This window comes from Ornithodoros turicata, chromosome 5 (genome assembly GCF_037126465.1).
Source record: "Ornithodoros turicata isolate Travis chromosome 5, ASM3712646v1, whole genome shotgun sequence".
NCBI lineage: Eukaryota > Metazoa > Arthropoda > Arachnida > Ixodida > Argasidae > Ornithodoros > Ornithodoros turicata.
The window spans coordinates 61,262,538-61,278,062 of record NC_088205.1 but is presented as its reverse complement, the minus strand read 5'-3'; the positions used below and the strand labels follow the sequence as shown (position 1 = coordinate 61,278,062).

At 46.5% G+C, this 15,525-nt stretch overlaps 1 protein-coding gene across 3 annotated transcripts in view; it reads left to right on the top strand.

The window, feature by feature from the left end:
- Positions 1 to 15,525, top strand: part of LOC135394540 (TBC1 domain family member 4-like) — a 92,528-nt gene that overhangs the window by 32,481 nt on the left and 44,522 nt on the right. For all 3 annotated transcript variants that reach the window (XM_064625326.1, XM_064625325.1, XM_064625324.1), the window contains exon 2: positions 14,034 to 14,195. In XM_064625326.1, coding sequence (XP_064481396.1) covers positions 14,034 to 14,195 — 162 coding nt within the window. The remainder of the gene's footprint in view (positions 1 to 14,033; positions 14,196 to 15,525) is intronic.

Here is a 15,525-nt window from a genome sequence, read left to right as displayed (position 1 = left end):
GTATGATCGTTGTGCCATAATCCACGTATTGTCCACCAGAGTGTCCCGAGGATGTCAAAGGTGAGTTCAAGGCCGTCAACCTTGATGAGCTGCTTGCAAGAGAAAGGAACATTTCACCGGCGTGCGATACATGGCATCGTGCGCGTGGCTACCGTGGCGCGGACACAAGATGGCGGATGCTCGTTCTTGGAACTCAGTGTCGATACTCTGAGGCGAAGCCTATTTAGTGACTTTGGTAAGAACAAATGCCGTTAACCGCGCGATTCAAGGTGGCGTAGTTCTTTTTTTTTAATTAAAATTTAATGACACGTTTTTTGGGACATAACTGACCCGTAGCGTGCGCGAGAGGCATTTGATGAGCATGCTCCGTAGAATCCTTCTGACGTCTTCCGAAAATCCCACCCCACTGGGTCAGGTTGACGCCACTCCGTAACGTGCAAACAGCGGTGCCAATGAGGCAGTTCGTGGAGTGACGTCAACCAGTTCAACCGACGCTGCCGGAACGTCCCATAAACCCCGTAACAAACAAACAAAGGACAGATGTCCAGTGGCAAATGACAGCTCCACTTCTTTCGACGGCACGAGAGCAGGTTGGGGCCGAGCTTTCAAAGACTGGCCACGCGTCGCTGAATTTTAAGGGCGCTTTTGAACGTTGAATTTCGAAGTGTGAAGACTCCTCCGTTCAGCGAAAATATAACGGTCGCTCCCTCATAGACTGCATAATGAATTGATCGGGGATTCTAGCAGTTCCAAATGCAATTCCCTTGCTGCCAATATGTAATGGCATTGAGATGATCGTGCACGTTCTGCCGTTTCAGTGCATTGTAATTTATTTATTTCTGATCTTTCGAACGCAATAACTTTCAGTGCTTTCATTAAGGGTTTCAGATTTTAGACGAGGAAAGGAGTCGACCCCGACACTTTCCGTCGCTATCGATATGTTTGGAATCCAGTTCGCAGCTTCTGAGGAAATGCCGAGTGTGCAAATGAGACATTATGCAGGGTGTTATCCGGTATGTTGGTAACAGTTAGGACAGACACAAGCGCGGACGAGACCAGCTTGAGTGCACTTTGTTTCTAAATTTGTTTTTCGGTATTCTTTTTAACAAATACCGAAAACCAGAACACCTAGTTTATAGCCACCGAGAGGTGTGCGTAAAAATAATAAGGCAATAAGATAGAACCTGTGTCGGAATTAAAAAATGCGTCCGTCTGTTGCATAATTTCTGCAAGAAGAGAATCCCTCGTCACCGTGTATATATGGCTCATTATCTTCATCGCCACCACGTACCTGCGAGTAATTAATGAGCCGTTTATACTTCGTGCGCATTATTTCCCTTCCTCTGTAGATTACCAACGCTAATTAGGGGAAGGCTGATAACAAATAAACAACTTCGCTATATGTACTGCTACATCATTGTTCCAGTGTAGGCTAATGGTGATTTTTTTTTCTTCTTCTAATTGACGCCTAATTTCCACTAAGCTTTGAGCTGTCGTTGGTGTTCTATCCTCACTCGACCCAGCTGTCATTTGCCTCGAGCTTTGCGCGATATTTCATTCATTCAGGCCATTTGGTCGAAGTATAATTAGCACAATAAGGACGAGTGCGCAAATATGTTTCTTCAGTAATGTCCACACAGCCGGGAATGACAGCATATATAACGCAGTTCGTTAAGTCGGCGTAATTGTAGTGGTTCTCGATATTTGTCACTACAGTGAACCCTCGTTATTATGACCATGGTCGTTCCCGAAAAATTTGGTCATAATGCGGAATTGTCATATTAACGGGGGCACTTGCAGAGGTTTCTCTAAATTGTTCCCCAGGAGTATGGTCGTAGAGCGCGTATGTCAGATTATTGGGGGTCATATTAACGAGGGTTCACTGTATACACATACGAGCTTTGGTTCTAAGCATCTCGCTGCGCAGTTCTTGAGCGCTTCTAGGACATGTCTACCATGGCTGTCTCACGATGTAAAGCCAGGAATGGCCATTATTACGCATTGCACGTATATATCGGGAGTTCATGAAAAAGCAGGCGGACCTGTAGTAGTATGAACGGGCGATATTTGCTCGTAATCGCAAAATAAACGTATCACACACAGGGAGTTTCTGCTAGTCAAGTTTGTCTTATTTAGCAGATTAAACAAGATAGGATGCTGAGGTCCGACATTATCAACAAGTCGTGCGGCCACGATTAAGTATTTTCACATAATATTGCAACAATTGACACATTTGTTGTGGAGTAACTTCGCGTATATTCTGAGGAAAGAAATCAAAATCAAAGCTAACGTGAAGCCACGCTGAAACGTCATTCCCCACAAGCGAAGAACAAAGAAACAAAATGCAAGCAAGCTGGCGAACTCGGGCACGAGTGCTTACTAACGCAAAATTATCCATCTAAAACGATACGTCGGTCCGAATACGCATATAGTATGAGATAGGATATGCACAGATGGGCACGTCACGGCTAGCAACGCTCTTTGCACATGAGCGCCCGGAGACAGGATATCGCTCATGAATCCAACACCGAGGTTTATCACCACAGTTCACGTAACTGTACGCCAAGGGTCGCCGTTCCGCATCGCGGGACATTTCGCGGCACACGGACGCTTGGCTGTCTGACGTGTACTGCGATGACGTCATCTTAATTTGTTAAGGGGTAGTTGCAGCACTGGAAGGGCAGCCTAATTACCGCATGATACGGGAGGGAACAGGAAATCGACGATTACTTTGCGCTCAACCATTTATCGTCTTAGCAGACGTCTCGTCTGCTAGCAGAGTCGTTAGCAGACGATTTCCTGACGGCGCTCAGTCGACGGGGGGGGGGGGGGGGGGGGGATAGAAAAGGTTAGAAATCTGATGTGGTCATAAGTTAGCGAAACGGTTCGAGAGGAATTTCGACGAGACGCAGCGCGAGCCTGTCGTTGCGGTCACGTGTCGAAAACCCTATCTTGAACCAAAGCAAATGCCTTTATAACTCCAGAACGGAAACTCACACTCACGAGAGTTTGCACAGCTCGTGCTTTAGGTACTGAATACGATCCAAGTGCAGTACTACCTGAGTTACCCTGGGATGTATACAGGATGTCTTTTTTATCCGCAACAAATTGAAAGAAGCGAGCTCATAGGTGCCGTTACGATTGGAGGGGGGGGATAGCAAGTGGGATAGCAAAATGGGAGTCACTGCCTGCTGATGTCATAACTTTTTGAAAAAAAAAAAAAAAAAATCCGTTGCGGATAAAGAAGGCGCCCTGTAGGTATCTGTAGTTTGTGTGTCATGTTTTGTGTACTATGTTTGTGGATCTGCAAAAAAATAATAAAGTGAAGGGGTGATTTGAGATCACTGCCTCTTTCACATAAGACAAAAATCGTTGTGCATAAAACGGCTTTCTGGTTTCGTAAGCGGTAATGCGACGGTGCCCGATTAAGTTGTTAGGTGCGGCTTATTGCAATTTTGGGCGACAAGCGACCAGTTTGTCGATACGCTTTAAACCGGTCGGCATTGGTGTTCCTCCAATGAAGGTATCTTACGGGAGGTTTGATCAGGGCCGCTCATCCGGGTAAACATGGAAAATAACAGTGAAATGATGTTTTTGTGACGTTGTGTGTGTGTGTGTCCCTGTTTGTTCCTCGTCTCGGGGTTTTGCTATCATGGATGTAAAATAACACTTCATCCATCAGTGAATAAACTTTTGTTAGCCTAAATTCATCAGTGGGCACGAACATTGAATTTAATCGGGTTTCCGATATTCTTTGAAAGTGGGAAACACGTATAACGTGATTCAAAACTTTTTAACTTTTTAACGAAAGTTTAAAGGGGCACTATACAGCTCCACGAATATTCTCCAGTTATTATGCTCTATAAAAGAACGTGGCTCACGATATCAAATTATGAAATTCATTTACTTCTAGCGAGCGTCATTACCACGAAACAATGCCATTCAAAGAGCATAATCCGCGTGAGTCTCTCCTTCCTACCCGGAGAGCACCTACGTCACACGTCTCGCACGTGTAGCGAAGCCGCATTCCAGCCACTGGAGATGGGGGAGATTTCGGACTCCTAGCCAATGACGGGCCTCGTTGACGCAAGCGGCGGCGTGCGGGGAGAACCGGTTGTGGGAACATCGCTATACATCGCTGTGACCTCGCGGAGCAATACAGCGCTGAAAACATAGTGCGCACATGGAATGGAATTTGTGGGGTTTTGGTACCTTTTGATCTGGCTACTTGCGATTGACAATTGTAGATATGTTGAGAATTGACCTCACTTCCTGATATTACAACAAAATCAATGTATAGGCGTCCCGCATTTTGAATCGTTGATGGTGCGCGCCATCAAAATGACGTGCGGCTATTGTCGACACGCCATCGCCGGGTGGGGCATGGGGCGCCCGTGCAGTGAATATTCGGTCGGTTTGAAACCATTATTTACTTTTTTGCGACAATTTTTTTTTTGCTACAACGTCACTGTAGGAAAAAAAGTGCACCTTGCATTCCTGTTTATTGCCCCTTTAATATAGTTAATAGAGGAATAAACCGTCTGTCGTTTGAGTCTGGACCCTGGATTCTGGCTCTAGCAACACCAAAGGTCCCGCGGATGGTACATAATACGACGTACGACTGCACTGCACTGCACTGCACTGCACTGCAGTAAAGTGGTGTCAACGTATGACAGTTTATCGTGGTGTTTTCTCTCTCTCTCTCTCCTTTTTTTTGGGGGGGAGGGGGGAGGACACTCAGAAACAACCTTTTGCTCTGATGCAGGTATGTGGAGTGCTTCATTGCGAATGCCGATGATCTGCCACAGTGAGGACCGAAGTACTGTGCTATCGCTCTCGAGAACGCACTAGGAGTTTCGCCGTTGCACTTACGCTTTCGAATGTTCCGAGGCAAATCCTTTATCGTATGCCGCTGCAAAAAAAAAAAAAAAAGAAAAAAAAATTGTTCAACCAATGTCAATCGCTTCACAATTTAGCTGCGATGTACCGACTCAAAACCGTTTTCAAACTTCTATTATTATTATTTTTGTTTACACCGGAACTGAACTGAACCGACATTTTTGAACCCGAACCTCCAAAACGCGTGTCACTTTGTCTTTCTTTCAGAATTCGAACACCTTGTAGTCCACAGTGTGCGTTGCAACGCACAGTTCGGCAGGCATGCTTCACCTTATCCGAACAAGGAATGCCTTGACCCGATTTTTACATTTGACTTCTTTCGTGATCATGCAAACAACGTTCGCATCAACAAAAAAGGCTGCACACTTCCCTGCCTCGCTATACAACAACTTTATTTTCGACCTTGGAGAGTGGGGAGTTTCATCGCCACAGGCGATACTCTACCCCATTTATTTATTCCACTTTGTCTCGTATAGTTGTAATCTAATACCTGCTCTCTTTTTGTAATTTTTATGTCTTGCAGCTGAGGCCAAACTGTGGCAGTGCCTTTTTCTTGCTCTCACCGTGGCTCGCACCATGCAACTTCTGAGCAGCAAGAACCTCAATAATAAAAAGACTTAATGATATTGCTCACAGTAAAGCTGACAGTCTCTTGGGCAGTAGACTCCTCCGGGGGATAATATCTCTGCGTTGACGTAACGTCCGCGTATTTTCGAGCTAAGTTCTCTCGGGAGGTCTTGGCCTTGCAGCAGTATCGCGCGATTTCTCTGCGCCTGTAAAGGACACTTTTCCTTTCGCGAGCGAGTACTGTGAGGAAGCCTAGTTGCTGCTGGCCTTGTCTGCGGCCTCTGGCATGCACCGTTTGAGCGCATTTTGCTTAGTAACAATTTACGATGACGTAGGTGGTGTCCGAGATATTTTTTATGCTATTTTGAAAAAGGATTTACTTTTTTTCGTCCTCCCAGGTAGCAGTGAGTTTTAGTGCATCGTACACTATCGCCTTTGCGTACGTAAAAGATAGCGTTGGTGGTTCTGCGCACGCGCAAGACATAGAGAGCTTCGCGCATTGCGCAGAACCGCCACGCTATCCGTTACGTACGCAAAGGCAGTAGCGTACGATGCACTGGAACTCTCTAGTTAACGCTACGTCGCATATTCCAGCCCGCCCCGAGGCAACACGCGCCGCAATCGTTTTCTGAGAACGCGTCATCCCTGGACGGGCGGATAAACTTCGTAATTTTAGATCGACTCGGGGAGACGGCTTGGAGCCTTTGAAGCCGGCTCGCGACACGTGAACATGGCCTGATAAAACGTGCAGCGTCACGTGATTTTCCGGGTGGAACCGCCGGCCGGCGCTTGGCAGCAACATCGAGCAAGCGCTTCTTGCCATTGTGTGCAGGTCGTTTGGCAGCCATGCAGTTTCTGTTCTACAATGCAACGCCTCTGGATGGACAGGTGTCGAGAGGATTGCAGGGGGAGATGAAGGACGCAGTAGGAGAGGACCTTGCGGTTCCGGGGTTGGATGCAAAAACAGGCTATGTTGATTCCGCAGTGTGAATCATGGAGCGCGCATCTTTTTTTTTCTTCTTCTTTTTTCAAAGCCAGAGGCGCGATGGTTCCGAAATAGATATTGTTGGAGGAGACGTCAGCGCCGACATTGGAGGGGCTGTTTATCGGGGGTCGCTGGGAGCCGATTGGAGACTTAAAAATATGCGCCCTCGGTTCGATCTTGACCGAGGAGATCCTTGTGGAATATTCTTCTTCCGCAATTATTTTTCGGTGGAAGGTGTCGTGGTTTTAAGAGGACAGCAACACTGATTTTGTGTGAGTATTCACTTGTGAATACCAACAGGTTGTTACTACAGTAGGTGTTACAATTCCGTAAAGGGGGTAGGGGGTGTGGGGGGCGTGACATACATATCGACTGGCTTTTCGGGCTTTCTGGAAAGTATTTTTTTTTTTTTTTTTGCTATTGTAAAGATCATGGAGGATGTTAGGAGTGCTGGAAACATCCCTGTCATCTCGTATAAGGATGCGAGTTTTTTTCTTTTTTTTGTATTTATCTTGGTGCGGCCTATGTTTTTCTTTTAATTTTTTTTTTCAGTGTTTTATTAATTGTTGGTTTAGAGCATCATGGCCATTGGCGGTTATTGGCGTAGGCTTGAATTATATACTTGTCAGCATGTGCTTCTCCTTTTTTTTTTTTTTTTTGTGTGTGTGTGTTTAAACTCTTTCTGCTTGAAGCTGTTGACTGAAATAATCAAACCTTATCAATTATGTCGTGGGACAATTCTTCACGTTTGCTTGAAATTACGATTCGATCACGGGCTATTTCATGTGCCAACCTCAGTTGGCCAAGTGCGATAGAGTCGCACGGGCTCTAGCGTCTTTTCAGTCTTCGCAAACACGTAACCAACTCAGCTGATACAGAGAGCACCACCTTATAGCAGGCACCAGACGCCTTGCTAGAAAGGAAAATGGGGAAACGTGGGCATTATAATTCGCGGCAAAGCATAATTTCCGCAAAAGGAAATTGGTGTTTCAACATATATCTTATTCTACATTTCTTTCCAAATAAAGACCCACTGAATACAGGACAGGTTGAGAAGTCATATAGATGCGGAGCAAATGACTGAGCAAGTGCTGCGGTAACCTCAATTGAACCCCGTCTGTAAGCTTGACTCGCTTGCCTCGATGTCGTTGCACATAACTTGGTTCATTATCAACCTAAAAGGACGATACACTACATGTGCGGACTTGTCCATGTGGATTCTGGAATTTGCGGACCTCGCAAGCTTAAAAAGTACGTGCCACAGTGCATGATCGCATTCCTTGTCTTCTCGAGGAATGCGATCGGGGAAGTGTGGTCATTCAGGCTTCAGGGTACTATTTTCCTGAATGCCGGCAGTTAATGCTGGTGCGGCGACGAGGCTCTGTCCAGCGTGACGGCTAAAAGTTGTCTCGCTCGGGGGGCGACCTTTTGGCATAGGGCTGTGCTATTCATCGGAACAGAACGTCCCACTAGACAGTTTGGCGGAATATGCAGTGCTTCCGTTGGCCGCATCGTATGTTACATTGCGCTCGGTATGGGGATATGTTTGTTGAAAAAAAAAGAAAAGAGAAAGGGAGGAAAGCTCAGTATGGGAATGTGCATTACGGTTCGAAGCGAGTACATAATGTATGTTTGTACGTTCGTTTAATTGTTACGATACTTGTTCCTCAACCGCCTTGGAGCCGGCGAGAGGACCGCTGGAAGCTGCGGTTGGGTTACGTGACAGCTTCTGTGTCGTCTGCAGTATGACTCATCAGTAAGGTGTGGTGGCGGCAAAGCTGCACACCAGGTCCGATGTTTTTTTTTTTTTTTCTGTTTTACGAAGAAAGCTTTCAGGCTTGGTTTCACCAATACCAATTAAAATTTGGACCGAAATCAACGGTCCAGAACTCGAATTTTACGTTGCTTCCACCGTAAGGGAGTTATTGTCACTGAAACATTCATCACATTACCAACTGACGTTTGTAAAAAAGAATCGAGTGTGAACTTCAAGTTGCAGCAACCTTAATCTTGATTCAAAGTTAATCAGCGTTGTTTAAACAGTGCCTCAGTGAGTTGTCTTCGGAGCGGGCAACTGCAGAGGCATGGGGTTAGGGGTAATCTTGATGAGGGATAATACCATTGCAGAGAGTGTCCCACAGGAAAGATTACTCACGATACAACACGTGGAGACTGGTTACACTGCTCAACGCAAGCAGCAAGACTCCACACATCATTTCCTTGTTTGCTCATTATAGTACGTATTTCAACAACCATGTGTCATCCCTGTATTGCTCCGCAATGAGGATAATGGGATTTATTTGTCGTATATCTAAGAATTTTAGCGACTTTCGCACTGTTGTCTGCTTGTTTTATTGTCTAGTACGAAAGTAAGTTAGAGTTCGCATCCGTCGTTTGGAACTGTCTCTCTAACACACTCTCAGATCGCCTCAAAAATGTACAAAAGAAGTTTGTGCGAATCATCTACGATCGTTACTAACAAAGAAAATTGCTTTTTTTTTGCATACAATCACCTCCTTGCGAAGCTTAAGATGACATCACTGAAACAACGTCGTTATAAATGAACATAGCAGGAGCAGGCAAGCTAGCTGGCGTTGAACTGATATTAACATTGCCTTGAGTTTGAGGGGAAACACAGGACGAACGCAGGACGAGATGAACAGCTAGACTCACGATCCAGCAATCGATTGCTGGTTCGTGAGTCTAGCTGTCCTGCGTTCGTCCTGTGTTTCCCCACAAACTCAAGGCAATGTTAATATCAACGTCGTTATATTCGAGCGATGACTTTCTTGTTCCATGTCGTGCATGGCAAAATAGATGCTCCTTCATTGTTAGCCAGTGTCGATTTTCATACGCCATCTAGACATTGTAGAATCCATCGTACGTTTTATCCACGTTTTTGTCACTCGTCTTCTCCTTTGGCGCGCATGCAGTGTTGCTTTAATGACATTGGAAATACTAGTGTGGACATTTTTGCTTATATTTTTTCATTCTTATCCTCTTTGTAATATTTTTATCTTCTTGTAAGTTAACCTTCTTCTTCGTGCCCCTATATGTAGGCCCACGCTATTGGCGGGCACGTAAAACCAATAAATAAATAAGTAGCTCCGTATACATGTTGACGTTTCTACTGATAGCAGCATGGTAGCTGTGGCCGGGAGAAGTCCTTGCGTTGGTCATGCGTATCATACTAATTACGATAACTAATTGGCTAGTTTCATTCACCTGACTTCCTTTCTTTATGTATCTCCCCAAGTAGTATATATGTGTGTCTATTATATAACGAGATTCCGCGTCTCGTAGCTTTCGTGCATTCCCAAGCGGGGAAAGCGCATAGGGGACTCCGATCCTTCCGGTAGAGAATATGACAAGCTGCGTCTCGACTTCATTTGTTATATTTGTGCCAGCGGTGCTCGCAGGTACAGCCACGCGGTTGGCTTGCCGGGATCAGAAATTCCTCGTGAAATTGAAAAAAAAAAAAACAAAAAAAAAACGAATGAGTGCCTGAAACTGTTGCACGAGGTGTATGGTACCTATGCAATGTCACGTGCGCTGGTTTCTGAGAGGCACAAACGGTCTGCCGACGGACGGGAGGATGTTGAAGACGACGACAGCCTGTCACTGCAGCAACTAACAGAATGTTACAAAATTAGGCATTCTGATGATAGCAGAGATGGTGGACATCTCATGGAAAGAGTAGGGAAGAAGAGACCCGGGTTCTGAAAAAAAAAAAAAAAAAAAAGCTCGTGTGCTCTCCACCAGGACAATGCGCCAGCTCACAATGCACTGTCGGTGAAGCAGTTTCTTGCCGACAAGAAGGTTTCAGTGCTGCACCACCCTCCTTATTCGCCAGTTTTATCTCCTTGCGACTTTTACCTGTTTCCAAAGGTGAAGTCCACATTGAAGAGGACCCATTTCCAAACTCTCCCGGAACATAAGGCCATTACGGCAACCCTACTGAAGCGGCTGGCACAATCTGAACTGGAGCGCTGCTTCCAACAGTGGAAAATTCGTATCCTGTGTTGCAGGGGAGGGGAGTATGTTAGGGGATGGCTGTTAATTTGGAATGATGTAATCATAAACACGATATTCCACTCCAGTCTCGTTATTTAATAGCCACACCTCGTATATGCTCACAGTCCAGAAGATAATTATATTTAGCATAAAATATTTTGCTTCGATGGCTCATCGATCAATCCTTTTCTTTCCACGACGACGATGTTTTAAAGCCAGCTTTTGGAAAAGTGTATGCGGGAAGTGTAGATACGTGAGAACGCTAGCAACATATCTGTTGCCATCCGAACAGTGTGGACACGGCGATACCATCGCTGTTCCCTGGAGCTGTAGAAATAGAACTTCGACTGTGGGATCTCTCTTGTATGCGTGAGTCACTTGAGACAATCGAGTTTATAGGTCATCTGGGCAACTAGAGTAGTAATTAGTTCCCGGTATAAACGGCACTCTTCCGTGCTCGCCTAATTCCAGGTAGGAGACACCTCTGTTGGCGCGTCTGCCAAGGGAGCGTTGTTCATCGCGATTTCGGCGAAGCGACATCATTTCTGTGCCATCCTCATCTTAGTGCACCAGCGCTGCCTCTTCGAGAGATTTAGCAGTGTCAGATGTTGGTTATTCTTGGACACGCTCCTGTTATGCAAGCGTAATGCGTGGGAAAGATTAAGTTGCCTTCTTTGTTGATTATGAAAGGCCGAAACCCTCTCCTATCCAGCCCAGATCTCTGTCTTCTACGTTGTTGGTTTCTTCTACCGCGTCCTTACCGTTCTCACCGGCAGGCGGAGCTTTCATTAAAATATGCATCAAATTATTTCATATATATATATATACGAGGGGCGCTCAAGTCAAACCGGGACTTTTCATTGTTCGCAAAAGTAAAATGAACTTACAGGCGAGAAATTAGTTTTATTTTTCAACGTAATCTCCAGCTGCACTAATGCACTTGTCCCATCGTTTCACGTGGACTTGGATGCCCGCAGCGTAGAAATCCTTACCGGCGCGTAGAAGCCATGATCGGACCACATTCTTGACCTCGTCGTCGCACCTGAAGTGGCGGCCCCCAAGGAACGCCTTCAGTGGCCCGAAGAGATGGAAATCGCTGGGGGCGAGGTCTGGACTGTAAGGGGGATGTGGCAGCAACTCCCAGCCAAGTCCCTGTAAGGTGCGTGTCGTGAGGTGCGCGGTATGCGGGCGTGCATTGTCCCGTAGGAGGAGGACTCCTCTGGTGATGAGGCCCGGCCGCTTTTGCTTCAGCGCCTTATGCACATCCCTGAGAACCTCGCAGTAATATGCGCTATTAATGGTGGTACGACTGGGCAGAAAATCAACATGAACAACGCCAGCCTTGTCCCAGAAAACCGTGGCCATGACCTTACCCGCAGACGGGGTGCTTCGGAACTTCTTGGGAGCTGGCGAGCCCGGATGCTTCCACTGTTTTGGTGCACGTTTAGACTCAGGAGTGAAATGGTGCACCCACGTTTCATCGCACGTGATGACCCGATCAAGGAACGGCTGTACTTCGGTGTCGAAACGGTACCTTCGCTCTTGGGAGATTTCCAGCCTTCTCTGCCGGTCAAACACGGAGAGCTGCCTCGGGACCCAACGGGTACTAACTTTCCGAAACTGGAGGTGTTCATGAATGATAGTGTTCAACGTTCCCACAGAAAGGTCCGTCTTTCGAGACAGTTCGAGACATGTTATCCGTCGGTCCTTGAGGATCAGGCGCTCCACAAGTTGGATGTTCTCAGGAACTCTGACACTGGGCTCTGAGCCGCCCCGGCCGGGATCGTCCTGCACTGATGTACGGCCGTCTCGGAACCGTTTGCACCACTCAAACGCTTTGCTGCGGCTACGTGTATCGTGGCCATACTGAGCCTGAAGTCTTCTGTGAATTTCAGATGACTTTACTCCTTCATTCACGTCCAGCACGTCATTGTCCAGCACGTGTCTTCTGTTTTGCACAAACCTTGGACCACCGCGTGGTAAACGCGGAGGCCTGTCGCGTGTGAAAATGACGAAAAAGAAGTAGCGCGAGCCATTTGTACACTAAGGAGACAGAAAGTCCCGGTTTGACTTGAACACCCCTCGTATATATATATATGTATATATAGGTGGAGGTAAAAAGATTATCAAACGGCCAGGAAGTTTTACAGAAGTTGCAGAAAAAGACGCGAAAACAGATTTTACGGAAGTTACAAACACTAGTTTATTACGTAGGGAGACGTTAAAAAGTACAATGGGCAAGGGGTCGACGTTTCGACAGTGGCATGTGTAACCACCTGCGCATCTTTTGTCCTGACGAAGACAGCGCCACTGTCGAAACGTCGACCCCTTGCCCATTTTACTTTTTAACGTCTCCCTACGTAATAAACTAGTGTGTGTAACTTCCGTAAAATCTGTTTCCGCGTCTTTTTCTGCAACTCTCTCTCTCTCTCTCTCTCTCTAGCTTGGCTTTCAGTGAGTGAGTTATCTCACCCTGACGGGAGGAATCACGTGTTACGTGACCTTCTGACGCCATCCACTCAAAACGTTGCCTGCCTGCGTACTGTTGATTTCGGCCCAACAAGGCCGAAACAGCTGTCCAGTACTGGCATGGCGACGTTTGAGTTACAAACATATGCTATACGTGCAGCCAAAGAGCTCTGGCTATTTTTTTCCTTATATATATATATATATATATATTCTAAATGTGCATATTAACGGCGTGTACACTGCCTTGCAATATGATGGGCTTGTGAACTGCAAGCAACATCGAACGCGGGCGGGTAGGATATATACTAGTATTCTAGTGTTCTGTTGTTCTCTTTGGAATCTCGGTCACGATTTCGGATGCGTGCCGCCCGTCGGCGTGTGGACCCGGAGAACAACAGAAGACTAGGCTTAAAATAGAGTGTGTCTCTTTCTTGAGATGCACCGATGAAAAAAAAAAAAAAGAAAGGAAAAGGTGCACATATGTGAAGCACATGGATATCGCTCTCCCTGAAAATTTATTTCCATAATTTAAAAAGTTCCCGTATATAGATAACAAATTGCAACAGCAAGTTTGAGGGTATGAGGATACATCTCTGAAAAAGAGAAGTGATCTATGGTACTGCGGAGATTCAAGACTAGTTAACTAACTATACAGTCAAACTCCTTTACAACGAAACTCAGGGGACAGCAAAAAAAATTCGCAGTAAAGGTATTTTCGTTAAAAAGGATGTCCATTATTGGACCTATAGGGCTCCAGCGGGACAGCAAAAAAATTTGCTGTAGTGGTATTTTCGTTAAAAAGGTGTTCGTTATAAAGGAGTTTGACTGTAGTGACAGCTCAAGGTGTTGGTGGAGTTAGTCTCCCAACTAGGAATCACAACCTTCTCAAATTTGGTCTTCTTCCTCGCATAGGAACACTCAGGTAGAGAGGGGAGGGATTTACGTCTTGCTGGTGGGGCTCTGCAGATAAAGTGACTCCATGCATGGTGTCATTCCCATCAAGATTGCGGTTGGATACTGTATGTGCATGAATGTCTTTGGTGAGCATGCTTGCATCTATAGTGTGCAAATACAAGTATTGGTGTTGTTGTCTGTCCAGGTGCTTGAGCTGTTCATGACGGTGCGTGAGGTGAGCAAGGAGCTAGCGTCGCACAAGCAGGGTGGTATGTCACCACTCTGTCGCGTGGGAAGCGGCACTGGGCTCGAAGCCTTCCTCAGCAACGCGCAACAGTTCGAAGTGCTCTACGTTGGAAAGATAAAGGTACGCATGCTATGTGGCCATGGTTAGCTGTGCACATGTGTGTTAATGCAATATTTTCCTATGTATTCCATGATAGGCAAGCCTGAGCGATGGGCAAGACACGTAAACGAACACAAACACGAAGGCTCAAATACGTTTACGTGTCTTGCCCATCGCTCAGGCTTGCCTATCATGGAATTTATCCACCAGCTAGCCTGCATTTACGCCATTCTGTCAATTTCCTATGTATAACGCGTGCAATGCATCGTAAAAAGTGTCGCGAGGCAGAGCACGGGGTTCTTCTCCGTTCCAAGGAAGGTGTCGTGCAACCTCTAGCCTCGGAAAAGCACAAATTTCTCCTCGCGGAATGGAAGATGACGGTACCTTGAGATTTACGTTACGTGATCTATAAGCGAAAGACACCGCACCGAATTGAGCCGAAACCAGAACAACGCACTTCTCAAGTGCAGAAACGACATGACTTTTGGCTTATCTGTGCCAGATGGCAGTCTATCTGGCAAGTATCAGATCAGCGTTTACTCAAATCATCTCCATCGCTACAAAACAGGTGGCACTGCAACGCGAACGCCCGTCGCTTTATTTTTTGCTCTCGAGAAACGCGTGGTTTCGGCTCATTTGCGTAAAAAACTTGTGGCGCATTCGCTTGATCAAAATGCGGAACGCGGCCTTAGCGCTCGGAGCCAGGTCACGTGACAGTTGTGAAGCTTGTATTCCGGTTCCGTCGTCTGGTAATGGCGAATTCACGCGATCACGTGATAGTTGCCACACGAACATGAGTGCTCTGAAGCTAGCGGTTTATGTAGCTTGGATCACGATAGGGACATTGCGATCGCTCGTATTCCTGTTCAGTCGTCTGCTAATGGCGAATTTACGTGATCATGTCGTGGCAACACGGCCTAGCGCTCGGAAATTGCTACTCTAGCGCCCGCCCTGGATCACGTGACTGTTGCCACACGAACATGAGTGCCAGATCTAGCGCTTTTAGTCGCTTGGATCACGCTAGGGGCGTCGCGGTCGCTCGTGTGCCTGTTGCGTCAGAGCCGTATATTAAAAGGGAGTCTGGCCATTGGGAGGAGTCCCGAAAAGAGGCTCGACCTGTCAATCACAGTTCCGGGCGTCTGATTGGTTTGCTTTTTACCACGGGGGCCGCCATGACCTAGGCCAACATATATAATAGAGGCCTGAAAGCTTCGCAGTTTCCCCCGATGGCTGCCTGTGCAGGCAGCGACGCTCGTTCCGTGGACCAGATCAGTGTCGATGTTGGGACCGTGCCACTTTGCGTTGCTACATGCTGCTCTAGTTCCGGATTTCCTGGTAGCCTTCAGCCTTC